Source organism: Trichoderma ghanense, assembly GCF_004382785.1.
Source record: "Trichoderma ghanense strain CCMA-1212 chromosome Unknown scaffold_25, whole genome shotgun sequence".
Lineage (NCBI taxonomy): Eukaryota > Fungi > Ascomycota > Sordariomycetes > Hypocreales > Hypocreaceae > Trichoderma > Trichoderma ghanense.
Genome location: NW_027395688.1, coordinates 213,093 through 240,121, shown reverse-complemented (window position 1 = coordinate 240,121; position 27,029 = coordinate 213,093). Strand labels below are relative to the sequence as shown.

Sequence of the window (27,029 nt, the reverse complement as noted above, 5' to 3'; positions counted from 1 at the left end):
AAGTAGCCCAGTCAATTTGTCAGTTGAGGTTTGAAAATTGCACGAGTGGATTGTAGAATATGCGGTCTTTGTGCTAGTATAGTTGAACGGTCCAGATGTTTCTATAGATAAGTAGTTTATATGTGCGAATGTCTTCTAACATGTGGTTTATGCCATGACTAACGCACTGCATTTAGCAAGGGGCTTAAATGAATTGCAGCGGTATCGAAACATATGATGATAATATATATATATATCTGATCACTGTCTATCGAATTCGGTTAGCAAAGCAGCGTGGGCAGCTGTTAAACTAAGTCGCACTTTTTACAGGTTAGCATTGTGTTGAAGCTGGCTGGAGTAATGGAGACGGAGAGGATGAAATTCCATCTGTACATGCCTCCTCATGAGTTAAGTGCCCACAAAGAGGAGGGGAAAAAGGAAACATTATATGCTTATAAGCCGAAGCATCGATAAGAACCTGCGAAATGGAAGTTTCCTAGTACTTATTATATTTGCGTCTGAATACATCCATTTACTACCTATCAGACCGTCTCGCAGAGCGAACCGATTTATTTGAGTGAGATTGCATTTTGCGGGCCGGTCTATCATAATTCCGTGCTGCTGACTCTCCTGCATGCTTATTCCTTCTCAGCAGGCAGTACTCAATGTGAACTTGCAGTTATTTACCCCCTCCTTGCCTGTTATTTCCATTACCCCTTATGTTGGTCTCTCCTTAGAGAGACATCGTGCATCACACAGGATTCAGTCGTAATTTGTCCAAAAGGAGCCGTCCCGTCCTGTACACGTCTCTGGTTCCTTTGTCGCGCATTTGCAGCGAACGATTAGCGATTCCACAAACGTGGGGTAGAAGCAGATTGGTCTCGATTACCCCGAACCAGGACCAACCGACGCATAAAAGGTTACATCCTCATGCACGTGGAGTGAGAACGCTAAAGGCTCCCTACAGCCGTCACGTTCTTATTTCGTTTCCATTTATGCTTTTTCACTCGCGCAGCAAAAGACCGTTTCGTTCACTCCTCGCGTGTGTCGCGGGGATGCAGGAAGGGCCTAGTCCGGTGACCGTGATCCGCTTTTCTTTTTGCTGGGAATAACCTCACCACAAGGGTAAAGAAGGAGACAAAGAGAAAGAGACAGAAGAGCGGCAGAAGTAGGCCACGATGGAGGCGAACAACAGCAACAGCAGCAACAGCATCAGCTCTCAACCACCGCCGAAGAACTCCATGGACACGAATAGTAGCAAAAAGAGAAAGCGTCCCAAAGACATCCCGTCACATACAAGGATCCTGGCTGCCTGTGACGCATGTCGCGTTAGCAAGACACGGTGCGACTCTGCTCGCCCGACATGCGCAAAGTGCGCTGAGCGCGGCCTGGGCTGCAGATATCCCGATAAGGATCCTTTTTCCATGTAAGCAAGCAAACAAGCAGGCAAGACACACACAGGATTACCTGGCGCAGGCTCCTGGCCCAGTGTTTTTCTCTATATGCCCTGCAGCATCAAAAGCTAGGTAGTATGTGCTGATGAGGGAGTTGCTCCCCATAGATTCGAAACATGGGGCAAGAAAATCCTCGGCGCGGTGGAGGAACAGGGCCGCCTCCTAGCCGCTCTCACAGAGGGCGCCCGGAATGGCCTCCCGCAGCAGCGTCCTGACCAGCTGGCTCGGCTGCTGGACATGGACGGCGAAAACTTGGAGACCATGTCGCGAAAAGACACCCCATGGACCCCGATCACGGGCTCTGATATGATTCTGAGCTGGTCCGTATTTCCACAGGAGAGGCCAGTCAGCACTTTTCCGTCGACGGAATACGCCGAGAAACCAAAACCATCTGCTCTTGGTATGTTGGGAATGACTCTATGCACGCTTGACCGCACATGGCCACGGGAACAGGCCAATTTGAGCGGCTTGAAACAAACTCGTGGATGAAGTGGACGTCTAGCTAATCTTGCAGCACAAGTGTCAAACCCGTCTCCAGAGCGCATGTTTGAACTGCGAGACATTTACATGAGCAAGATTCAGGGAAAGAACCCCATTGTCGATGCAGACCAGCTGGATGCCCATATTGCACACGTCCTAGACAACGGTTTTGGTTGGTCGGCTACCTCGTGTCTTGTGCTGTTGGTGTTTGCTCTGGCAGCCGTTTGGGGCAATTATCCCGACGATGAGCGACGGAGCGTGGAGACGGACGAGGAGCTGGATCTGTATCCCAGACAGCGGCTGACCATGGCCCTGCCGGATCACCGGATGAGGGAGTCTCTTATGTACATTGCGATGGCGCAGAAGCGAATGTCGACGGCTTACTTGGACGATTCGCTGCTCGGCGTCGTGTGTTTTTGCCTTTTTGGGTACGTACCGCAGCCTGATGTCAAATGGAACTCCGATCTGACAATCGGCACGAACAGAATGTGGTATCAGTACAATATTGAGCCAATCCCTGGGTGGAAGATGTTCAGAACGGCGTCTATGATGTGGGAGGCGTACAACCTGAAGCATTCCGATGGGAAGACGCACCGACCGAAGCAAGAAGAAAGTATGTGATTTGGCTACTCCAGAAATTGTCCGCCAAAGATGGAGTTCATTGACATATCATGCAGGTCTTGAACAGCGGTTATACTGGACGTGCCTGAAGTCAGAGTGGCAAGTAGACTCCACGTACATATGTTTGGCACAAAGCTGACGCACGGCCTTAGCGAGGTACGCCATGAGCTTAACGGCCTCCCGCCATGCACATTGCAAGAGTCATCATTCCCCTATGCTCTTCCTACGTTTCCTACCATCGAGAGTTTTGAACAGAGTCCCGTGGACGCACGTCACGATGCCTCTACGGTGCATTCTACGACTCTGTCATACTACTACTACCTTGCCGAGATATCCTTGCGGCGGCTGCTCAACCGCACACGCAGCGCCGCCACCATCCTCTCACCAACAATCGACTTCCTGACGGCCGCCCAGCTGGCCGAGACGCTGCAGAAACTTGAGGGCCAGCTGCAGCAGTGGCTAGACTGCCTGCCGCCAGCCCTGAGGTTCCATATCCCGCCCGATTCCCATCCGTCACCAGATGAACCCGAGCTGGTGAAGCTGATGCGCGAAAGATATGCCGAGGTGCGCGAGCTGCTGTGCCGAGCGTACCTGTACATGTGCCTGCATGGTGGGATGCGTCTGACGCGCTCGCAGGCCGAGACGTTTGGCGCGCACGCTTCTCTCGGTCTCCGGCTAAGCGTCTACCGGATCCAAACGGAGAACCCCTTCTTCCGGCACCCTGGATCGTGGGGAGCGTGCCGGGTGCGATTCAATCACGCGCTGTGCCTCATTGCGGCGTACCGGGGCAAGCAGGCAGGCGTCGAGTCTGCGGCGCACGTCTTGATTCCACCAATGTGGCGAGAGTGCGTCGACACGGTCCAAGAGAGGCTGGAGACGTGGGGGGATCAGGGAGGGGGAATTCGTGAGCTGAGCGTGCTGCTCGACTGGCTGAAAAAGCTGTAATTCTTTGTACCATACAGAAGATGCAGCACTCTTAGTACCTTATATCACAACCATTTTGGTTCGCTTCGCATTACGTTGCTTACTCATGTGCCCAAGTAAGGACTTTACAGGTTTGTCTCTGCAAGGGAGGGACAGCGTTGTACTCTACTGCATGGTAATTACGAGAAAGGGTAGGCCTTTCTTATGCTTCAAACAGAGAGCTACTGTCTTTTATAGTCCATCTCGTTATATGAAATAGATTTGAGATCTATAGAGCACTCCCATATTGTCCATCCAGGCATATGTTCTATCTACTAACATTTCCAAGAACTGTCTTTTGGTTCCTTGTAATTTACCCTCAATCTGTTTTGCTCCTCTGTTTGATCTACAACCCGGTCCAGAATCTTGTCTCGGGCACAACCAGCTTCCCCTTACCCAAGATTTCCCGACTCGAGAACCCCACAAGCACATCATACATGCCTTCTTCACTCTTCCACATACTCTCGATTTCGTCCCAGAAGCTGGTGGCGTACTGGTCAATGGATATCTGCACCTCCTTCACCTCACCGGCTTCCAGATACACCTTTTCGAATCCTTGTAGCTCTTTGGCCGGGCGGTGCGTTGGCGAGGTGGGGGCTGAAATGTACAGCTGCAGAACCTGGGCGCCGGGTACGCTGCTCGTGTTCTTGATCTTGACGATGGCCACGGTAGGCTGATTCGAGCCAAAGGTTTCGGGGACAACTTTGACGGTAGGATCTGAGAGCTCGAACGTGGCGTAAGACAGGCCGTGCCTTTAAAACTGTCAGACACCAAAGGATTAAGGGCCACGTAGTGATAGAGAAGAAAGAAGCTTACCCGAAAGGAAACAGAACCTCCCTGTCCGTCTTGTCGTAGAATTTGTAGCCAACGTAAACATCCTCTCCATACAAAACTCGTCCACCAACACTGGCGTAGTTGAGATATGCCGGGTTGTGCTTCACATCTACCGGCCACGACAGGGACAGTTTGCCCGACGGGTTGACGTTGCCAAAGAGCACATCGGAGATTCCGTGGCCTGTTTCGTTACCACCATACCAGGCCTGCAGAATGGCTTTCGCCTTGTGGGCCCAACTCATGGTCACCGGAGTGCCTGACTGGTTGACGACTACGGCATTTGGGGCGGCGTCGAGAACCTGCGAGATCATGGTGTCCACGCCAGGGGGCAGATCCATGTGAGGCCGGTCGAAGCCTTCGGACTCCCACTCGCCGCTCAGTCCCGTGCAGATGATGGTGTAGTCGGCATCGGCCGCGGCCTCGACGGCCCGGGCAATCATCTCTTGCGGGTCGACCTTGAGACAGGCACCCAGGTGCACGGCACCGCCGCCAAAGTTGACAACGCCAGTCGTTTGCATCCTGGTCGTGTTGGCAGATCCAAAGTCGAGACGCAGTCTGTAGGTTCTGCCGGCCACCATCTCCCTTGTACCTACCTTTTCCGTCGTACCCTTGCCGAAAAAGGCGGTGCCGCGCGTCTGGTGTGTTGTGTTCTCAATGACAAGCTCATCGTCGATATACAGATTCGCGGTGCCAAAGACGCTGAGGCCAAACTCCCAGGTTCCTGTGGCATTAGGGACAAAATCGCCCACTAGAGTGCCCCAGAACATGGCCTTGTTGAGCGTTGGGATGTTGTTGTAGTCCATGAGCTGGAACGACGTTGACGAGACACTCTCGCTGCCCAAGGCCTTCCTGTCTGCGACCTCGCTGGGGTCGTTGTAGAAGTGGATCACGGCGTTGCTGATCATCGCTTCGATGACGGGCAGCATCTGGTGGGCATAGGCACCGACCTCGTGCGTGAGGGTGGCACCGGGCAGCACTTCGGAGACGGCGTCGTACAGAGAGATGGCATAGTAAGGGAGAAGAGAAGCGCTGCCTCCTCCAGAGATGGCCGGGAGCCGCACGTGAGATCCAATGAGGGCGACCTTCTTGATGGTCTTGGGAAGAGGTAACAAGGAGTCCTCATTCTTCAGCAGGACAACGCTGCTACTGCAGATCTGACGGTTGAGAGCCCGGTCTTCCGGAAAGTCGCGGCCCCGCTCCACCTCGGAGACCTCCAGCTGGCCGGCCCTTTGGGCAAACCTAAGCACGCGGCGAGCGCGCTCATCGATGGTGGACTGCTTCAGCAGACGGGCCTGCAGGGCAGACTCGACGTACTTGCCGCGATACCGCGAGACGCCGGGCATCTCGAGATCAAGGCCGGCTTTGATGGCATCAACAGTGGTATAAGTGCCGTACCAGTCGCTGACAATGAGAGGATCCCAGTTCCACTCACTCCGGAGGATGCCCTGCAGAAACTCAGAGCTGTCGGCGACGTGCTTGCCGTTGACCTTGTTGTAGGATGTCATCAAGGCGCCGGGCTTTGCATCTCGGGCTACGATCTGAAAGGGTCGCAGATATACCTCTCGGAGAGCACGCTGGGTGATAAGGCAGTCGACCGCTCGTCTCTCGTGCTCTTGGTCGTTGGCGACAAAGTGCTTGACGGCGGAGATGACACCCGTGCTCTCGCAGCCAAGGATCATGGATGCGGCCAGGATGCCGGACAAGTACGGATCCTCTGAGAAGGACTCGAAGCCGCGGCCGCCCAGAGGGGATCGGGGAGTGTTGATAGTTGGGCCCAGCCAGCAATGGGCGCCTTTTGCGATGCACTCATCGCCGAGCAGCTTGCCAGCCTTCTTCAGCAGCTGCTTGTCCCAAGTAGAGGCTAGAGCCGTTCCACATGGCAGGCAAGCAGCAGGAATGCCAGCAAAGAACTTTGTGCCTCGGATGCCGTTGGGACCGTCCGTGAGGCGAATCGACGGCACGTTGTGCTTTGGAATAGGATAGGTATGCCAGAAATCAACGCCTATAGGTTCGGGTTGTTACATACTATTTCATAAAGGAGTTTGTCTCAATAAGGCTAGCCTCGAGTCAGACATGATAACTCACCGGACAAGAGAGCAATCTTCTCGTTCTGGCTCAGCTGAGACAGAACATCCTCTACATCAAAGCCCCCCTTGGTCTGCTGCTGCCATTCGCCCATTTTGGGAAGGATGAGCTGTTCACAAATGTCGCTTCGCTAGGTATGGAAAAAGCGAATCAGGACGTAAGAAAGTACATAAAAGCTGCGGAAAAAGGGACAAGAGGAAAATGGAGAGGGTGGGAGGAGTAAGGTTGCTATTATAAACCACTGTTGCCTACCCGTTTCGCGGGGATTCCTCTCGACGAGCAGTAGAAAAAAAGCCATATGCGTTACTTGTAGGCCGGGGAGTTCGGTGAGAAAGCAAAAGTCGCGCGGTCACTCGTCTGATTCTGCCGTCCCCCTTCAGTCGTGTGGAGATTAAACACTTCTTTGGCTTCTGTTTTCCCTTACTTTTCCTGAATTCGCGGAGGTTCCCCATGGTGGCGGATCCAATTATCCCAACTTCGACAGGGATGGCCGGCCTGATGAGGCTAAAAGCGAGACCTAATACGACCATTGCTGGGTCTCGCCGGAGCTGGTGTGGGGTTACAAGCTTAAAATCCTGAAGCGGTCTAGAGCTATGTTCGGGGAGCCTCCCCGTAGCTCCTTTAGCCCATCCCCAAGATCCCCAGACTTCCTCCGCGATTTGAGGGGAAGAATGAGGCTAACCGAAGCAGAAGAGAGAAACAAAGCTGGGGTTGTCCTAGTCCTTTGGCAAGCGAGTGTGCAACCCTTCTCGCCAGCCCGGCTAGTTGGTGCTTGGCAACGGCGTAACTGGTAGAAGTTTGCAATAGTATTTGGTATTTTCGGGTGCAAAGTTCGCCATTGGCTCCAATCTTGGCCTCCTTTTGTCCAGACCGAGGAGAAAACATGTCTCGAGAATAAAAAGAAGGCACCCTCTCACCCTCAAGGCCCTTCTTTCCCTTTGTCGAGCGTCAGCCCAGTCCTAAAGACTACCTTTGACTCTTATAAGCAATCAAGCTCTTTTCTTTCTGCGCTGGGTTACTGCAATCATGGGTATCCTCAAGCCCACCACCAAAGAGACGGAGGGCTCGGAGCCTATTGTTACTCAGATTGCAAACGAGGACAAAATTCCCTGGTATAGGAAGCCGAACCTGAGAAATCTCTACTTCATTCTATTTCCAGCATGCATGGGCATTGAGTTGACTTCTGGGTTCGACTCCCAGATGATCAACGCGCTGCAGATTGTCCCTTCGTGGGTTGACTGTACGTTGTCTCATACTGGTCCTATATCCCCATGTTTTTCGGTACTGACGGCACCACAGATTTTGATAATCCCCAGGGATCTCTCAAGGGCATCATCGCGGCTGCTTACTCTCTGGGCGCCATCCTGTCCCTGCCTTTCATCCCCATCATCAACGATAAGTTTGGTCGCCGTTGGTCCATCGTGGGCGGCTCAATCATCATGATTATCGGTGCCCTGATCCAGGGTTTCTCGCAGCACGGTCAGCCTTGACATACATACGCGCATGATCTGCATGATTGAATGTTTCTAACACTCCGACTTTAGTCGCCATGTACATTATTGCCCGTATCATCCTCGGTTTCGGTATTCCCACCTGCATCGTCTCCGGTTCGTCCCTCATCGGTGAGCTCGGCTACCCCAAGGAGCGTGCCGTCCTCACCTCGCTCTTCAACGTCGCCTACTTTATCGGCCAGATCGTGGCCGCTGGCATCACCTTTGGCACAAACAGCATCGCAAGCAACTGGGCCTGGCGAATTCCCTCTCTGCTGCAGATGGCGCCCTCCGTTATGCAGATCGTGTTCGTCTTCATGCTGCCTGAAAGCCCCCGATGGCTCGTCACCAAGGGCCGGGTGTCCGAGGCCAACGACATTCTCGTCAAGTATCACGCCGAGGGTGACCATGACTCCGAGTTTGTCCGTGCTGAGATGGCCCAGATCACCGCCACCATTGAGCTCGAGGCGGAACAGTCCAAGAAGAACTGGATGTCCATCTTCGAGACGGCCGGAATGCGAAGACGAACTCTAATTTCCAGCTTCCTTGGTCTGTTCACCCAGTGGTCCGGTAACACACTCATCTCGTACTACCTCGGAGATCTCCTGGCCATGATTGGACAGACCGAGTCCGTCTTCAAGCAAAAGATCAACGTTGCCATTGCCTGCTGGTCGCTCGTCGCTGGCGTTACCGTATCCCTGCTGGTCAACCGCTTCAAGCGCCGCACCATGTATCTTGTCTGCACGTGCAGTCTGCTCGTTGTCTACATCTGCTGGACCGTGACCATGGAGCGCAGCATTGCCGGTAACGCCATCGGGCACCCAAACAAGGCTGCAGGTGCCGCCACCATCTTCTTCATCTTCATGTACCAGCCCTGCTACAACATTGGCTACAACGCCCTGACCTACACCTACATGGTAGAGCTGTGGCCCTATGCCGAGCGATCACGCGGTATCTCTGTCTTCCAGCTATTTGGGCGTCTTGCGGGTTTCTTCGCCACCTTTGTCAACCCCATCGGCCTGGACAACATTAGCTGGCGGTGGCTGATTGTCTACTGCTGCTGGCTGGGGTTTGAGATTTGTTTCGTCTACTTCCTCTTCCCCGAGACGGCCGGTCGTACTCTAGAAGAGTTGTCTTTCTGTAAGCTTCTTTTCTGTCCCGTCTCTTTGCCACGTTTTCGAGGTTCCAATTTGCTGACCTCTCTGTTTCCACAGTGTTCGAGGACAAGACTCTCGCAGACCAGGCTGTTATGGCCGTCGAAAAGGTCGTGCACCACGACGAAGCCGATAAGATTGTCGAGATTGGAGAGGTGCAGCATAAAGAGCAGACCTCGACTAAGGTCTGAGGACTGCCTTTCCATACTCGTTTATCATGGGAGATGATATTAGCAAGCGGGTCACGTATCCTAAAGGCGAAAGGCCAGACTTTCCGCCGCAGTCGTTTTTATGACACAGACTCCTTGAAAATTGATTCAATCGATACCAGGCTGTCCGACTTGGGACGCCTTTGCTCTGTTCACCGCACAACTGAATGGCACGTTCAAGGCAAGACTTTTCACGTGAACTGATGCCCTTGGCTACCAAATATGTTTTGCGAGGTATGCCTTATGGAACCTGACGCCGGTGCCTACGCTGGAAATAATAGGCATTAATGCAGTCTAGATAGCGGGATTCGTAAGAGCGGGTGGGTAACTGCGGTTATATGGGCTATGGGGGAGGAACTATCAAACAGCCAATACGAGAACGTCACAGATTCATGATCTAGAATTATTGCTACATGCCCACTATGCAAAAACACGATACAAGTCTGACACGCGGAGGTGGCCTATTCCTATACAGCGCGTTGCCACAATGATGCGCGAGATGGCTCTCCTGTCATTGCGATGTCTGCGCCCTTGAAAATGCGGACTATGGCTGAATACAAGGTCTCATAATCATCTTTCCCGCAGATGCTGCATCGAATGAATGCGCAACTCAGAGCCCATCGAAGCCACAGAATCTTCCGATGTGTGGGTTGCAAGAGAATGTCCAGATTTATTTAGTAATTTGGGCTTTGTGACGTATCGGCGGTGTTATATCGAGGCATCGAGGCATCGAGGGCGAGCGCTTGTCGAAGACGCTGAAGGCTCACCCGTCGCTGCCTTCTATGTAGGCTTACGCAGCATTCGGAATTAGCAGCGATGCGAGAAATAGACTTCACTTTTGCTTTATCGCCCACACCATGTGTTTCTTTATGCGCCCTGCAACTATCGGAAGTGAGATCCCGCGCATTTGACAAAGGGGTTACAAAGGGGCCATGACTGCTCTCACCCTGGTTCGTCTGATGTTTGGGGTGAAGTAGAGCAGGGGTCTCGCGCTAGGTTGCGCTGCAGACTGTACGCGGCCGCTTGGCTTAGGCATATTCAAAAATCTTCACCTTGTGACTACAAGGCTCAACTTGTTCCCGACGTCTCAGGGCTCATCGCCAGTTTTCCTTTCCGCCTCATCTGAGGTGATTTCTGGTGCCTCGCTTGCATCTTCAAACCACGACCAGCAAGCGGTTCACATTCAAGTGGTGTCCCCACTCTCAATTGCTCGCTTCGCTGCGAAAATAATCTCAACAGGTCAGACCGCAGGTTCTCGCCAGCAACGGTGGGATGCTTTCTTTAACCGCTCTTATGAAACAATAAACGCTCGTTTCATTTGTTGGTGGCAGCGGAAATACATACCTAACTGCGAATCCACTCGTCGCTAGCTCAATCGTTTCTGGGGCCGGTAGACCGACAGCTTCAGGTAGATGCTTCGTAACAGCGATGAAACGCCAAGGGCATCATCTCCTGCTAAGCGATACAACGCCGGTAGTTCCTCGCTGATTCAACAAACATATAAGTCTGCAACGGTGGTCGTGTTCACCGATCCTTTTTGACTATCGACAACAAACATTCTCATCCGCTCTATCCAAATCACAGTTGCTCATTGCTTTGCCACGAACCCTCACTGTCTTACCCATCATCTGACACTCGCGCTTTACCTTCACTCCCACCGACACAACAATGCACTTCACCAAGCTTTTCGTGGCCATCTCATTAGCTGCCTCAGCCCTCGCCCTGCCTACCAGCATCCCGCACAAGAGGGCACTGCAGTTCCGTCAATATGCCGACTTTCAAATCTCCGACGGCAAGGCAGGCAATGCTCTAAGTGAAGCCCAAGCAAAGTTCCCAGTATGTTGCTAGTATCGCAAGTATCTTCGACCGTCAACTAACAACTGGTAGATCGACACAAACAATTTGAAAAACGTCTCAGATGACGACCTGGCCATCATAAAAGCCGCCCGGGAGACCGCAGAGGCAGCCGAGACCGATGCGTTCAACGACCAGATCAAGGCCGCAAGCGGCGACGCTGCTACAGCCCTGCAAAACGGCAAGATCAAGAACAAGGTTCTGAAGCTGTTTCTTGAAGTATCAGCCCTGCAGATTGAGCAGGCTCAGGGGGCTGATAATCAGGACAAGATCGACGAGGAGCAGACGAAGCTAAACAACAATATTAGTTTGGACAAGAAGGCGTCTGGCGAAGCAAGCCAGGGAGTTGTGTTCACGGACGATGTTGAGCCGGATAACTAGTCGCATATCGCGTTTACAATGAAATGAGCAACATAGATTAACAAGACTGAGGATTGGCGATGTACCGGTGCCGAGCGACAGGAATTTGTCTAGTAGTACCTAGACCTTATACCCAGTTATTGACACTACTTCTCAACTACATAGGCAGTTTGTTGGCATCACAGTTACTGCGACCGAATCTGACAGTACGTACAGACACTTGAGTATTAGTTTACGCTTGAATAGCTGAATGCATTAGCTGGTCTTTCGATCACTGGAGCATACTGATACCGTTTAATGAAGTGGTATCCTTTCTGATTCCGGCTTCGTTGCAATGAGCATACGGGGTTAAAAAGGGGGGGGGGGCTCAATTCTGACAGCAGATCACTGGCACTGCTGTGTAGGAATGGACAAATACTTCTTGCGAAATTGAGGTTGGTTAATTGGTATAAGTGAGAAGCTTTGCGTCCGTCTTTTGCCATATGGAAGCGTACATATCTCAGTTTGGTCACCCGTCCTCGGGAAGCCAACCTGGCCTCGAGGAGCGGGTATCAGTTCGCTTCAAATGTATACGGAAAACAGCGATGTCAAAGTTCGATTCGAAGGAGAACACCGAACCGTAGGTGTCTATAGGCTCACGGATCCTCGTCTAAGTTCATTGATATTGCGTCAGCCCCCAATACAAAAACACGCAGAACGTACAGTCTTACCATGCCAAACGTCAACAGCACTAAAGAATACGGACAAGAGCATAACCAGGGGCAACACCTGGCCGAATCCCCAGTCGCTTTCGTCGCCTGACAACAAGCCTTTGTTCAACTGCCAGAGGGACATCACATCGACAGTGTTCCAAACACTGAACAGAAAGTAGCAGAGCCAGGACAACGGGGGGTAGTTGTCGCCATAGCCCCAAATAGCAATTGACTGGATCAGAATAGAGCATGCGATGCTCCGAATGCTGGCCGCCGCCAATGTAAACGCGCTGAGGAGGCCTCGATGTCTTCTCTGGTGCTTCCTCGCCTTTCTAAGTGGCTCATTGCAGCAGTCTTGTGCCCATACAAAAATGTGGTCAAGATACGCGAACCACTGAGCTGTTCTCCTTGTCAATGATGAGGCAACTGCAATGCAGAAAAAAATTGTCCCAGCGATCCAAAACCAAGGTGAGGACTCGTATAGAAAAAGGTAGCAATAGTCCGGATCACTTGCATCCCAGTGTCCCCTGAATGCTGGATCGAGCTCACGCTGATACGTGAGGATCTGCCACACCACACCAAGCATGCAGCTGATCAGGACGAAGATCCGACGAAGAGCGTCTCGCTTCTGGATCCTGCCTTCGGGCTCCAGCAAATCAAATCGTATTACGCAGAAGGAGTTGAAAATGAGGCTCCAATTACACGTCACCAGCGCCTCGTGGTAAAAATTGATCGTGTTCCATTTGGCGAACCCTGCGACCATGATTCCCATGCTTGTGATGATCTGGAGATCGCACAAAGGACCGAGGAGCTTCAAAGCTCTGCGCACACGAGGAGACACAAATTTGTTTCGTGCTGCCGTCTCTGAAATGCGATGGCTCACTGCTCTTGAGAGTGGGTAGCTCCTTCTCAGAGCCTGTCCGGGAGGGCAGAGCTCGGAGTACTCATCACCGCCTGATCCCACGAGCTTCTGGCTTGCTACGGGCGACAGTTAGCTTATCCAAGGCAGAGAAAGCCCCGCATGCCACCGGGATCCAGGACTGAATCAGGAACGCATACATGACCTATGGCTCGTTGTTAGTATCTGAGGCTTAGGGGCATGTGAGCAAATCTCCAATAACGTTTCCATACCCCTGGACCGCCGATATCTGTGTCCGCTGTTATATGGCCTCCCCAGCACGCAAAGTCCGGCCATTCAGAGTTGGGCGAGAGGTACATGGCGTTGAATCTGAGCTTGGGAGCTATCGGACCGAAGTTATTGAGGCACGTCTGGCGATGGAGGAGGATCGAGGAGGCGCATCGGGAATTGGTCGTATCGGCAGCTGATGAGTTGCTTCTATAGTCGCATTGTGCAACCACGCCACGGTCTGTCCTTGCGACCCCGCTTTGTCAGCTATAAGGCGATCGAATTAGTCAGTTGCATGAATGAAGATGTTTGCCTACACGCGGCACTGAGGCAAGGTCGAGTTGATGGAGGTGCTCAAAGGGTGGTGATGGGCCTTGATGGCGTCGCGTCGACACTGTGCTTGGCGAACACCCTCACGTAAGGTCGCACCGCGCGTGTGACACAACTGCTGGGCCTGGCAGTCAATGTACTGGAAATGTTGCCTCGTACATGCGCAAGGGCTGCTCGAATTCGGATTCCGCCGGGTCACGAGGCGTCCGCTCGGCATGTCGCTCACTTCTGTGGTCGTCGTGGAGAAGGTGGTTGGCTATGGAATAGATGCAGGGCATGGTATCGCGGTTAAAGTCGTCAACTGCAGATGACTGGCTGTTGAGGTTTGCACTGCTTGGGCGCCATCTTGTTGCCTCGGCACTCATAGGGGCAAGAATTGCGATGCGATCATCAGAAGAATGCCCGGGTTGACGTGTGGTCAACAATACTGCAGGCGCCGTGGAGTTGCAGCTCTGTACCTATCTAGAGTGAAGTTTACAGCGGCATCAGCTGTTCGGCTTACTGTATCGGTTCCAACCTGTGGGGGGTCTGGTGGCAAACGGATTGTTGTTGAGATCAGATTGCAATTTTCATGGGATTATGCGTGTGGAGGCCATTTGCACGTAGCAATTCTCGAGTAGTTGGGAACTGGCAGAGGTGGTGGGAAGCCATGGAATTGCAGGATAATGTCTGGTTTGTCGATGTCTCTGGAGGCGGGTGCCTCATCGCTGGTACGATAACAACCGCTGAAGCTCAGGGGCAAGCGTTGAGATCGCCCTGATCCCGGGCGTGTTCACCAGACACGAACTCTCCAGCGGAGAAAGCAGAGCGCCAGTAAGTCGATTGACGCAGGTATTCGGCACCGTATCTGAAGATCATGGAATACTCAGTTGGCGTCATCCACATGTAGGTGATCTTTTCCTCAAGCATGAGCCTCGCGAGTCGCACCGGACGTCGCCGACACTCCTTCAGCGCAATCAGGAGACTGCCTCCAGAGTAAAAAGCCTGGCAGATTTTAGCCAGCGACAGATCGAATCCGAGAGACGACTGCTGAATGACTGCTTCCTTCTCCAGACCGTACTTCTTGTAAGCGCCGGCAATGTGGTACATCAAGTTGGAATGCGACAGCATAACCCCCTTGGGAATGCCGGTTGTACCACTAGTACAGAGGATATAGGCTGTGACAAGGTGATTCAGCGCAGGTGCATCTACGGCGGTTGTAAGTGAAGTAGCCTTGGAAATGGAGACCAGTGATGCGGCCGTTTCGAATTGCATAACAGGTGGCTCAGTCGCGTCATGATACACCAATAGCGATGGCTGGCAATCCTTCATAATGAGGTTCAAGGGAGGCACCGGGTTTTGTACATCAAGCGGCACGTAGATGTAGCCAATCTTTTGAATGGCCGGCAGAGTGAAAATGGAGTCGATGCTAGGCTCACAGTAAGAGCCAATTCTCTGACCTGACTAGGCGCCAGCATCCATCAACAGCCCTGCAATGCCATTTACTCGCGCCGTAGTGTCTCTGTACGAGAGCGTAGCACCAGAGTCGTCTCTTATGGCAATTGCATCGGGTTGATGGGTCGTCCAGTGATCAAGCCAGCCGGGGAGGTGTAGAATTGCGGGATCGCATGGATCACCTCGAGCAAGCTGCAAACTGAGGTCCAGACTTGAAGCAGGGGCGAGGTCAACTGCCTTGGTGGTCAAGCTTGGCTCGCGTGACAACGCATCGAGTAGACGTGTGTATGTCTCAAAAACTGTTCGTAAATCATGATCGGAATATACAAGTAACCCTGTACCTTGCGCGAGAGAAGCACTCCGCCATCTGGAAAATTCTCAACCTCATGTTTCAGGTCGTAGGCGTTTCCGGCATCTTCGAATCGAATGGTTCGCGCCTCGCACTCTGCTAGAGAGACGGACTGGGCTGAACCCATCTTGTAGTTGAGAACCACTTGAAAGAGCGGGCTGTGGTATGTTGGACGAGGCACCCTAAGGTCATCCAAGAGTTTATCAAACGGTATCCGAGAATGCGCCAAAGCTTGATCAACCTTGTCCTTTGTCGTAGTAGTTAGGTTGGCAAAAGATCCAGTGCCATCGGTCTTGAAGTGGAGGGGCAACAAGTTGACAAAGAAGCCAATTGTATCGAGAAACTCAGAGTCGTTCTTGTTGGCATCCATGATTCCGATGCAGACATCACTGGTGCCCAATAGACGGCACAGAAGCGTCTGCGTAATGGCCAGGTGGAAATGGAAAGGAGTTACATTCAAGCCTCGCGACGCCGCTTTGATCTGAGACGTGATACGATCAGAAAGATGCTGCGTCAAAGCTCGAGTGTTGTACTCGCTCAAGGGAACAAGAGCTTTAGTCTCGGTGAACTCGAACAGCGGCAACGTCTCGGGAGCTCAGAGAACTCAGCCTTCCAGTAGGCGAGATTATCCCTCCACGTCAGAGTCCTTTCCTTGAGGGCAAAGTCGACATACTGGTGTTGAAGCGGGCGCAGAGGCTGTCCAGCATAGGCCATTGCCAGGTCCTTGACCAAAGTCTGAGCGCTATATCCGTCAAAGGCAAGATGGTGGAAGCCGAGCACAAAGAAGTGCTTGGACTCTCACTCCGAGATGACGACAGCCCTCATATTGTCTCCGTTTTCGAGGTCAAAAACGTGTTCGCGCATCTTAGAAAATTCTCATTCAACCGTTGTACCGGTCTTGCAGTCGTGTTTGAAGATTGCATCCGAGAACATGGCTTATGTCGGCGTATTCGTGTCGGAATCGTTGTAGAGGCATGTGCGGAGCGATTCGTGTCGTGCGATAACTTGTCGAAAAGCATTACGAAAGTCGTTGGTTCGCAGTCGGCCGGTGATGCTGTAGGAAAGCGTCACGTTGTACGTTGTAGGACCTCGGAGAAACTGGCGCAAGAACCACAGTCTGCGCTGCGCAAAGGACATCTCCGCCACCCGCTCGATGTGCAGCTATTGCCGCTTCATCGTGGGATCAATCTCTGTGGCATAGGATGATGATCGTGGGGGCGAAACACCGCGACTGGAGGCGGAACTTGATCAATCGAAAACACACGGCGTACTGGATTGAGCAGCCGTCGTGATTGCCGAGACGGGAATGAGCTGGAGGGATTCCGTGACACGCGGCACAGCTTGAGCCGGTTTCTGGCGGAAGTCAGTAGCCTTTCTCTTTTACGTCGCGAATTCACGAGATACCTGTTCGACAACCATTGCTGCAGCTACTTCGCTGGGTGGCTTAGTACAAATTGTCACCTTACCGGCAGCCTCTTTGGAGAGGTCAAAGACGGATGCTCCGCTAAGGACCTTCAGGACTGGCACGTCGACATCCAGCTCCTTCAAGAACCAGGAGGGAATTTCGACGGCAATTAGAGAGTCGACTCCCAAGTTCATCAGCGACTGCGACACTTGGTTGGATCTATCCCTTGGCAGCTCGCAGCATTCGTTCAAGCTTGGTGCAAAAGCCCTCTTGATTACGTTTTTCCGCTTCCTCAGTGCTCGTCGCCTCAGCTAGACGCTGCGCCAGTGACATAGTCCTTGCCGTTGTAGTCGCGACCTGGCGGACTTCGCTGAGTGTGTGGTGAGAGCAACTGTAAGTTCTCATGCCAGAATGGTCGCTGTACGTCTTCACGCAGGTTAGGGCGATTCAAGCCGGTGATGAGGTCTGGAGAGTGATGGGACTCGGTCGGCCAATGACAATGGCCTCAAAAAAAATGTCCAGGAAGTCCTGCTCAGGAATAGACATGTAGTTGTATTGGCGCAAAGTGCTCTCGTAGATGCCTGTGGACAAAACATATCCGACGCCCAGGACCATGCGGATGTGAATAACGGATGCCTCGAGCCCTCTTCGTCTACGCTGCTCCGCAATTGTAGACATAACTGACTGCGATTACCCACGATACTTGCGAGAGAGGAGAACATGATGAAGAAGTCGAGAGGCTGATCCTAGAACAGTTCGTTGAGGTTCGTGGTACCATCAACCTTGGGGCCGAAAACGGTGCGGAAATCCGGAGCCCTGAATTCACCGAAGGAGCAATCGGACAGAACCATGGCTGCAATGACAACACCGGCGATTGGGGGCATATCTTGCTCGGTCTTGTCACGAACAGTCGACATGGCAGCCTTGTCCGCGACATCAAGGCCATAGAGACTGACCTCGGCACCTAAGGCGGCCAGTTCCTTGAGCCAGAGCCGGTCAACCTTGCGAGGATCTCGTGTCGTAAGCGCAAAAGTATTTAGTGCCCTGCGATGCCATCCACAGAGAGCCTTACCGAGGCCACCAGTACAGCCTGCAAGTCGGTAGGTGTGGTCGCTTCGGAAAAGCGTTAAGGGATCGATGAGGGATGTCTGGGCTGGAACAACTAAAGCATCAGAAAAGTCGACAATGGTCGAGTAGGTTGTCGCCAATACTAATTAGTTAGCAAGCTCTGCTAGGGAAATAACGTCCACCCTTAAGTATATAGATGGCTGTAGCTGTGCCAGGTCAGCAAGCCGCCTCACAGCTTCTGCAACAAGACTCGGCTCTCCTTTAGGCAGCTGCGGGAAAAAGCTCTGCACATTCCAGTACGTGCAGCCCTCGGGAAGGGATTCAGCCCAGTGGGAAACGGGAGCAAAGTCAAGGACAAGTCGCGAAGACGCAGGAATAGAGTCGCGCAAAGTCATCTCCGAAGCGTATTTGCGGAGTATGATACTTCACACCAAGACCAGCCTTAGCTGCAGTGCGCTTAAACACTGCTCCGAGAGTCACTCGTGTGTAGCACTACGGTGCTTCCAGGTGGAATGTCAGAGATGAGCTGGTCAGCAATCACAGCTGCCGTGACGTCTTCCAGAATCGTGACGTTTGAGCCTTCGGCCACCTTGAAGACGCAGCCTGAAGACGCAGCCTCAAGGTACGCTGATAGTTGAGCCATGGGTATGGGATAGGGTAATGACACTGATGGCAGGGTTGTGCTCAAGAAAGCCGGCGGAAAGAAATGCAGAGGCGGTATCGTTGAGTCGGATGGCAGGCGCAAGCGAATGCGACGCCTTGACTTTGACGAGATTGGCATCGACCGGACGGAGGAGAGAGCCCTCACGAGCCGACAAAGCATAGCGATCTCCTGTGGTGGTAATGTCAATGATGTCAATCTTGAGAATGCTGTGTTCTTGATGGCCATCTTCCGAGCGTTCAAGCGGCCGTTGAGAAGGGTGTCGGGTAGGATCCTCAGCGTCAGCAGCTTGTTATCCTTGACGAGCAATTCGGGTTTGCTGGTTCAGACCACTTCGCCATTGGACTTCCGCTAAGCCGCGCATACGAGGCGAATGACAGCCTCAGCGATGATCGAGACGGAGGATTCGGTAATGTCGTCGTCAAAGTCTATGTGCTGGACAGACACGTGGGTATACTCGGCAGACAGGCCTGTGCAGAGGCCAACAGAGAAGTTGCCGTACGGGTTATCCGAGCGCGATTTGTGCGACACCCACAGCAACTGTCTGCTCTCTGGGAGCAGCTTTTGAAGGGCGCTCAGTTTCTCCTGCGAGAACCTCTGCAATACAGGCTCGTCCAGATCCTCCAGAAGGACAAGCGTGGCCGTGGGCACAGCTTTGTCTGCCACATCTGCAATCTTCTCAACCAAGGTAAACTGGGGACGTGGAACAGGGACAGCCGATGAGACCCTGGCCGTTCAGGGTGCGACATTCTCAAAGCTGCCGCCGATAATGGTGATGGGTGAGCAAGCCCAGACAGAGTGCTGCTGTCGCAAGAGAGCAACGTCCTCATCAATGGCTTGCGAGATCATGACGGACGTCATGTACTTGGACTCGTCAATGAAGTCGTCGATGATGTGATCGACACCGGAGAATCCCGTGTTTTCAAGAGCGAAATCCACTGGTTTCTGGTGATTGTCGGTCCGTAGCGACGGCCGTCATCGCCTCCCTGCCACCAACTTGACAAGCCAGCCATCATCAGCTTCACGCGAACAATATCGCTAGTGACCTCAAGGAGGAGCAGATAGCCGCCGGGCTTGGGCAGCCGACGGACATTTCTCATGGTCTCCGACAATGTCTGGTCGCGTGCAGCACGTTTGAAGCAATGATGAAGTCGAACGACTTCTCCCGATGGCCCTATTCAAGAACATCATGTTCGCATTCAGAGGCTTGAAGATCATCTAATCCACCCAGGGAGAGAATGCCTTTGCAGCGGCTTCGAAGAAACCAGTCGAGATATCGGTGAAAATGTAACCCCCGACCTGTTGTGCGCAGTGCCTCGAGAATTCCTTTTGTAGCAGGCCCCGATTTCGAGGATCTTCATACGAGGATAGCGATGCGCAACCTGCTTGGCGATACGGCCCATGGAGCCCATTTGCTCTTCGGAAGCCCAGGCCAATCTTGTAGAACCTGTTGAGGACGTCGCCCTTTATCATGTGCTCCAGCATCGTGGTCTGGCCGAGCACAACCTGGGCAAGGTGCTCCCCCACGGCTGCGATAAGCTGAAGGCCCACCTGGCCGGGGTATCGGGCTCTTTGCTGATGCAACCAGGGTACTGTGTCCGACTTCCACTCCTTTCGAATTGTGGGATGTGTACCCTCTTCGACTCAAGGAAATAGATAATTCATCTCATCGAAGATGCGCTGGAAGTGGCATTCCATGGAGGGAACCTCGCTGCGATCAATCTCGTCGTTGAGTCTGCGGAGGTAGTACCTAGTAGTGAGCCTCTCGCAGAGGCCGACAAGTTCCAAGTCGTTGGCAGCATCAACATGTGTAGTGGCAAGAGCAGGCAACACCGCTGGCAATGCCCAGCTCCCACTCAGACCGCGTGCACAGCTCTTTGTAGTCTCTCAGACCCGGAGGGGCAAGAGAGGTGCAAGTCAGGCCTTCCATCTGCACAATGCCTATATTAGAACCAATGTCAAAGGCGGTGAGATCCGCAGTCAGACTCTGCGCCAACGATTGTGTGATGTACAAGTCAACAGCACGCTCTCGCGCAGACTTAACAATGCGTTTGTTAACAATACGCAGCTTGCGAAGCTTTATAGGAACAAAAGGGCCGCGCAAGGGTTCCGTCGCCAGGCCAGCAGAACGCCGCAAAAATAGACTGGAAAGCCGCATCAAGAATCACAGGGTGAATGCTGGTGGGCAGCTCCGATCGTTAAATCACAGCCAAGGTCAATATGCCGAACTTGCGCTCGATCGCTTGCAGGGCTCGGAAAGGACCTGTGTCGCTCATTCCAATCTCGTTCAGCGAAGTGTAAAAGCGCTCTGTCTCAACCCTGTTAAGGGATACGACAGGGGCAACACAGCGAGGCAAAGTCTCATCATTACCATCAGCATCGCCAAATATAAGTCAAAGACCTCCCAAAGCATACATCGCCACAGAGCGTTATCGCCTGCGCCTGCAGGGGAGTAGCATGCCCATTCAGCAGTAATTATATCTCCTTTAGGCCTTGCTAGCTTTAGCGTAAAGAGAGTTTCCACGCCTGGTGTTTCATCCGATAGCAGGATGGCGTTTCCGATGTCCACGTCGTACAGCTCAATCAGCTCGACTTCGCGGCCGGCACCCAGGGTCAGCAAGCTAGACGATTCAAGCGCCATTCCCATATAACCAGCAGCGGGATAAACAATCTGTCCCTCGGCTAGGTGGCCGTCAAGCCAAGGCAGCTCCTTAAGGCAGAGGACGTTCCTCTATACCATGCTTTAGTCTATGTCTTCGGTCAATTAGTCTCCGAGGAGGACATAACGAGAGTATGGCTTGCTGCGGAAATTGCGAGACTTGCGAGATTCTTTCCAGAGTGACTGCGAATAATCCCAGGGGTATGCGGGAAGGGCGGTAAGGCAAGGCGAGAAGTTGGGGTTGAACGCTTTTAAGAAGGTGCTCAGGTTCGCGCCTGAGGTACTAAGGCGCGACCATAGAAATCCGAGCGCCTCGCTGACAGACTCAACATCGTGCTTCCCACGGCTCAGAACACCTTGATACGGCAGTTCCATGCCCGCAGTTTGTTTGTACGTCTGCGTGAAGGGCGCCTTGAGGGCTGGGTGAGGGCAGACCTCGAGCCCGACGTCGCAGGGAAGTTCACCGTTTGCAGCGAGCTCAACAGCCATCGAGAAGAGCACGAGATTAACCATGTTGTCTTTCCAGTACTCGCCCTTCAGAGCATCGATCATGTCACCCTCCATCCGATCGACGTATACGCTCGAGAAGTAGGTGCAGCCTTCGCGAGGCTGCTTCGGCCGGATGCCGCACGCCGCCAGAGACTCCATGTACGGCTCTGAACAGGGCATCATGTGGGAGGAATAATATGCCGTGTCGACCTGCAACAGCCGCGCAAAGGTTCCCTGCTCCTGTAAGATGGCCTGAATCTCCTGGATCGTGTCTTTGTCTCCGGAGAGCGGGACGCTAGCTGGGGCATTGCTCGCAGCGACGTCGATCCGACCGCAGAAGTCCTGCTCGCAAAAGTCAGATGCTTTGTCGTACCAGAGGCCAACAGCCATCATAGCCCCTTGCCTGCCGTGGTTGCCGCTCGCAAGGTTTGCATGGACACCTCGGTAATAGGCGATGCGAAAAGCATCTTCTGCAGAGATCATGCCAGCAGCATAAGCAGCACCGATTTCGCCGGAAGAAAGACCAAGCACGACGTTGAACTTGACACTAGCCAGCGACAACAGATCAACAAGCATAACTTGTACTGCCGTGCAGAGCGGCTGAGCGACTGCGGCCTCTGACAGACGAGAGGTGCTCTTTTCAGCAAGAATCTGGTCCTTGAGCGTCCATGATGGAGGATCAGGCAGGCTGCTTAGGGAGTCTTGCAAATTCTGGAGAGTTTCTGACGCCAGAAGAGACGACTTGAGTATTTCCCTGTCGATGGTCGGCCATTGCGCGCCTTGGCCGGTGAAGACACCCAAAATGCGCGGCTGGGCCACCTTGGCTTCCACATGGTCGCCAGTCCATCTGTTGTCATCCAGTGCGATCTGAAGCTTCCCGGCAATTCTCTCTCTGCTGTGTCTGTAGAATGTCACTAGACAGCGTGAACAGGACGTCTTGTAGAGGACTTGATCTGTCGGAGAGGAGGAAGTCCCGTGTCATGGCCACTGTACGCTTTAGTGTGCTGGTTGAGGTTGCTGAGAGCATAAGGGAAGTTGCAACAACGGACTCCGCCTGAGAGGCCAGAGGCTGGGAATTGTCGGCCTCGAAGCTCTCGATGATGGCATGCGCATTGGTGCCTCCGAAGCCAAACGAGTTGACGCTCGCTCGTCGCGGGTCCCTTCCTTCAAGGCCGGCCAAGGCATTCATGGAGCATCCGCCCGATACCAGCGCTCCGTATACTGTTTCTAGTAGTAACCGCTGCTGGGGGTCCATGGCCTCCGCCTCGCGGGCATTTATCTTGAAAGGGAGGCATCGAACGCCCTGATGTTCTCATTTAGGGTGTAGGCGTGCTTGACGTTCATCAGCCCCTGTCTCTCTCCAACTTCATGGAAGTAGCCGTCTGCATTGAATATGTCGACGGGATTTTCCTGAGGATATTCTTCTTGTCGCACATCAAGTCCCATAGTTTGGATGGTGTGTTGGAGCTGCCGGGGAATCAGCAACTCAAACCGACGACAGCAATTGGTTCCGCAGGAGCGTCCGTCATTGTGGTGAAGTTGGGTGTAGAGACGATATGAAAGAAAACAGGTTGTAAGAAGAGAATGGAACCGACTAATCTCTAGAGGACATCAGTGAAGAGGTGATGATACCCCCTTCAGGTTCTCGTGTGTCATTGAGCCTGCAACCAAACTATATACAGGCTTTGGGCTTTGGAGTATGTGGCGCTTCGTAACCAATACCCCGAATGTGAAACTATACCTATTGCGAACCTGTTATTACATGTATATGAAGGTCGCCGACAATGACAACTATACTGAACATATAGCATGTCAAACGGTCACATCTGTCAATACGCGTGTATGTCATGTGTCTTCTTTCTGCACTTTCGCCCACATCCTCTCTGGTTTCCATCCTGCATCGATCAATTACCGCCAACTCAAATCAGCTACCCACGATGTTCAAGTTCTCCAAATCAGAATTCTTCGATTTCGAGTTCCTGCGCGTCCTGCACGCTGCCCCTTTCCATGGATCTGAAATTGGAGAGTGCCTTGTTGCTAGGGCCAAGATTAGTGATGGTAATCCGGAGAGCTGGTATCATGCCTGGACAGCAGAAGCTGAGCGTGCAGTCAGCGCAGGCGAAGACGCAGTAATGTATGGCGATCGAGTGGAAGTTTTATGGGCATTCATCAGAGCTTCCCTCTTGCTACAGGTTCGCAGCACTGCTTCGCTGCATCCTTTACAACAACTAGCCTATCATGTTAGAGCCTTATTACCCGTGGGGTAGCTGTTCGGTAGCTCAAGTCGCCCAGCAGGGCCTTCATTGACGCAGGAAAAGGGGCTTAACGTCAACACTACAAAAACGCCAACCCGCGACTTCTTCTGTTGCCATTCTAGTACACCGCATTGACGTAATTGCGGGTGAACATTAGCTTTTAGCCCATATGTGATCTGCTCGGAGACGTGGTCAATTTATAATGATCCTTGGGCTTTGATAACGGTCTTATGAAGTAGGGGGGCTGTTTACCTATATCCATCAAGCAGCTCGTGAACTCAGATTCTAGTCACTGAGCACCATATATCTTAACTGCCTATGTAGTCTAATTTTCCTGACATTATATGACATTTTTTACCGAAACCGTTGAGATCGAGTAAACAAAGAGTTTATGGAGGATAACCGAGGCAGTTTGCGAGGCTTGGCCACTGAGCGCATAACCGCACTCATGCCATCCATCGTACTGGAAATGGCTCAGAAAAAAAAGCGTAATTTCTCAGCCTGAACAAGGCGAAGATATACAGATCTGGATACGAAAGGCTGCTCTGTGCAAAGATACGCTGGCACCGTGAGGAAGGAAATCACCATCCAACAACGCCTTCATATGATTGTTTTTGGCAGTATGGCGAGTCAATTAGTCATTGTGCACCTGGTGAAGAAGCAGGTTTCAGACATCTAACGCGGAATGGAGTAGGTGGCTTTCGAGCAAGGTACACGCGTGATGCCACCATCGACGACAGATGAGACAACAGTAAAAAAAACCTGCAGTCTCAAGTGCCAGACTATTAGAGCCAATCCAGGCTACTCAAGACCCAGCCCATCATACTACATTCCTCGTCACATGTCAGTGCGATCATCAGAACAGCCCAGAGAACGTTATATATCATTGATAACTCATATTATGTACATATCTAAAGGTTAATTACATAAGTTCCATTGGGCTTGCCAGCCTCATCGAACGATGTCATAGTAATAGAGCTCTTCATAGGGATAGGCTCAATCTCCTCAACCTCAGGACTCAAGGCAACATGCGGCTTAGGTCCCAAGGCACGGCGGCGCTTGGCAGAGCTGCTCATCTGCACGGGCGGGCTATCAGCCAGACGGTGGGTGCAGGTACCGCCAGGGATGATAACGTCGCCAATGTATCCCTCAAGAGTGGCATACTGGTGGAAGATTGCCTGCCAGTTGGGCTGGATCGTGCCAATTCCGCCCGGCACCACCTTGTCATACAGTGAGACGACGGTCTCCTGGGCAAAGTTCTCCTGCTGGCTGGTCTGCGCGTAGGGATCAGGCACGGCGGAGTCAAGGTTGTAGTTGCTGATCCAGACGCTGCCGGTGGAGAAGGGCACGCCGTATGAAGGGTCAAAGGCGTGAGAGTCCAGGCTGTGGCCGATCTCGTGCGCGAAAACGGTAACGTCGACGGCGCCCCTCATGAGGACGTTGTCTCCGTTGGAGCCGGCAGACTTGTCGCCTGGAAGGAAGACCAAATGCCGGACAAAGGACCTCATCCGAACGGGCAAACGACCGAAGATGTCGAGGATAGTTAGCTCGCTCAGTGGAGAGTCCTTGTGTCGGCAAAAGGTCCATGTCTGGGCACAGTCATCATAGTGAATGTTGAAGGGAATAACATCGGAAGCAGAGAGTCCGGCGCCCTCAACCAAGGACTTGCAGTCCTGGGGAATCCACCCAGCGCCCCAATCATCCCACGTCGAATGTGTGGGTGCCAGATTGTCCATCAAGCCTTGGCCCAAGGATGCGAGGCCATTTCCAGGGAAGTTTGGCTGGATAACGGGCTTGTAGAGGATCGCCAGAGCGAGGGGGAGGATAGAGAAAATGGCAGCAGCCTTTGACGCCATGCTGGATTATACTGTCTAATACTTGATGATGCTGCTTGTCGAACAAGTTTGTTCGTGAATCTCGGGTACGATGACAGATGAAACTCTTATTGAGGACTATTTCCTCCTTTATATATGCTAATACTAACCTTAATATAGAAGTGCTGAAGTGTGGTAGCCCTGGACTGTCAGGTTCACGATCCTCATCCGGCAGGTGAATGAGTAGCATGTGACAATTTCTGATCATGCCATCTTGGCATCAATGGGCAGTTGGGCCTCTCTTCGCCCCCATGTAAAGTTACGTTAGTGTTCTGAAGGAGGATGCTTGAAGGAACATCCAATAAGTCGAACTCACAGTCACTGATAGTTCAGAGTCTCATCAGGCCTACAGCTACAAGTACGATTACAATAAAGCATTATGATACCAGTCGCATGTTTCTGTGATTTTAGATTCAGAAGTCTTGATATAATTCTCAAAAGCGGCTCCACCTCCCTAGATAGCAGGATAAGATATAGATTGGCTTAGAAGCTTCTGTCTATCCTTAAAAATTGAACCACCACAATTTCGGGACGAGGAGCGCTATGCGAACGCCTACAGCTATCTCCGAGAACCAGCATGCTATTTCGGGCCTACTACCTCGTGAAGAGGGTCAAGTAGGCATTGACAACTGCCTTTATCTGCTAGGTTACCCGACCTAACGGAGTATTTTCCACGACGAGTGCTAAGGACCCCTGTAAGTGATTAAGCGAAAAGGCGAAAATAGACTCGTCATTCGTCGTTTTCGTTTACATAGTCTCACGGGCGAGCTCTATCCTGAAGACAAAGGGGAAAATAGACACGGGTTACTAATGATTGTTTACGAGGCTCTCGTCTACCGCTGGCCAATGATGCCGCAGCAGCAGCCTCAAAACTCTGCGGGCACATGGAGTCAGCTTATGTGCAGATTGATAAGGCTAAATTCGTTCAAGTTGAGTACTCGAATCGTCAATTAACGACGAGGTACTGGTCTTACTGTAACTTTATAAACAGATGAAGCACGAGGCGAAATAACGACGTATCAAATCGCAAGCTCGCGGAGCCCACGGGAGCGCTTGTGGAAAGGGCGTCGCCTTATTTATCCAAGACCAACCCACACCATCCTTTACATCCAGGGATATTACGGTTGGTGTGATTAGCATGATCCTGCGAGTGATTATGGGCAGCCCTGCTATGCATACTGGTGAGGTTTTCTCAGGCTGCAAC

General features: G+C 52.4%; 9 protein-coding genes across 9 annotated transcripts; 4 read left to right on the top strand and 5 right to left on the bottom strand.

Moving 5' to 3' along the window:
* Positions 1-909: 909 nt before the first annotated feature.
* CCMA1212_010443 (uncharacterized protein) lies at positions 910-3,479 on the top strand (the record flags this gene model as incomplete). Its single annotated transcript, XM_073707487.1, has 6 exons — positions 910-915; positions 1,152-1,405; positions 1,541-1,914; positions 1,948-2,341; positions 2,399-2,526; positions 2,602-3,479. The coding sequence occupies 6 exons, from the start codon at positions 910-912 to the stop codon at positions 3,477-3,479; spliced, it is 2,034 nt and encodes a 677-aa protein (XP_073554094.1).
* Positions 3,480-3,843: 364 nt separating this feature from the next.
* On the bottom strand, positions 3,844-6,946 carry CCMA1212_010442 (putative beta-glucosidase H; the record flags this gene model as incomplete). The annotated part of the gene is made up of 4 exons (XM_073707486.1): positions 3,844-4,249; positions 4,314-6,333; positions 6,417-6,546; positions 6,941-6,946. 4 exons carry the CDS (start codon positions 6,944-6,946, stop codon positions 3,844-3,846), a joined length of 2,562 nt encoding a protein of 853 aa, XP_073554095.1.
* Positions 6,947-7,442: 496 nt separating this feature from the next.
* CCMA1212_010441 (Lactose permease) lies at positions 7,443-9,251 on the top strand (the record flags this gene model as incomplete). The annotated part of the gene is made up of 4 exons (XM_073707485.1): positions 7,443-7,656; positions 7,716-7,895; positions 7,961-9,046; positions 9,121-9,251. 4 exons carry the CDS (start codon positions 7,443-7,445, stop codon positions 9,249-9,251), a joined length of 1,611 nt encoding a protein of 536 aa, XP_073554092.1.
* A 1,686-nt stretch (positions 9,252-10,937) lies between these two features.
* Positions 10,938-11,504, top strand: CCMA1212_010440 (uncharacterized protein; the record flags this gene model as incomplete). The annotated part of the gene is made up of 2 exons (XM_073707484.1): positions 10,938-11,105; positions 11,157-11,504. 2 exons carry the CDS (start codon positions 10,938-10,940, stop codon positions 11,502-11,504), a joined length of 516 nt encoding a protein of 171 aa, XP_073554093.1.
* Positions 11,505-11,991: 487 nt separating this feature from the next.
* On the bottom strand, positions 11,992-13,996 carry CCMA1212_010439 (uncharacterized protein; the record flags this gene model as incomplete). The annotated part of the gene is made up of 5 exons (XM_073707483.1): positions 11,992-12,132; positions 12,186-13,153; positions 13,235-13,259; positions 13,307-13,511; positions 13,791-13,996. The coding sequence occupies 5 exons, from the start codon at positions 13,994-13,996 to the stop codon at positions 11,992-11,994; spliced, it is 1,545 nt and encodes a 514-aa protein (XP_073554022.1).
* Positions 13,997-14,363: 367 nt separating this feature from the next.
* CCMA1212_010438 (Polyketide synthase-nonribosomal peptide synthetase) lies at positions 14,364-16,239 on the bottom strand (the record flags this gene model as incomplete). Its single annotated transcript, XM_073707482.1, has 5 exons — positions 14,364-15,074; positions 15,117-15,364; positions 15,400-15,966; positions 15,990-16,209; positions 16,231-16,239. The coding sequence occupies 5 exons, from the start codon at positions 16,237-16,239 to the stop codon at positions 14,364-14,366; spliced, it is 1,755 nt and encodes a 584-aa protein (XP_073554021.1).
* Positions 16,240-16,350: 111 nt separating this feature from the next.
* CCMA1212_010437 (uncharacterized protein) lies at positions 16,351-16,551 on the bottom strand (the record flags this gene model as incomplete). Its single annotated transcript, XM_073707481.1, has 1 exon — positions 16,351-16,551. One exon carries the CDS (start codon positions 16,549-16,551, stop codon positions 16,351-16,353), a length of 201 nt encoding a protein of 66 aa, XP_073554024.1.
* A 7,082-nt stretch (positions 16,552-23,633) lies between these two features.
* Positions 23,634-23,928, top strand: CCMA1212_010434 (uncharacterized protein; the record flags this gene model as incomplete). The annotated part of the gene is made up of 2 exons (XM_073707480.1): positions 23,634-23,830; positions 23,889-23,928. 2 exons carry the CDS (start codon positions 23,634-23,636, stop codon positions 23,926-23,928), a joined length of 237 nt encoding a protein of 78 aa, XP_073554023.1.
* A 934-nt stretch (positions 23,929-24,862) lies between these two features.
* CCMA1212_010433 (uncharacterized protein) lies at positions 24,863-25,807 on the bottom strand (the record flags this gene model as incomplete). The annotated part of the gene is made up of 1 exon (XM_073707479.1): positions 24,863-25,807. The coding sequence occupies one exon, from the start codon at positions 25,805-25,807 to the stop codon at positions 24,863-24,865; it is 945 nt and encodes a 314-aa protein (XP_073554027.1).
* Between the last annotated feature and the right edge of the window lie 1,222 nt (positions 25,808-27,029).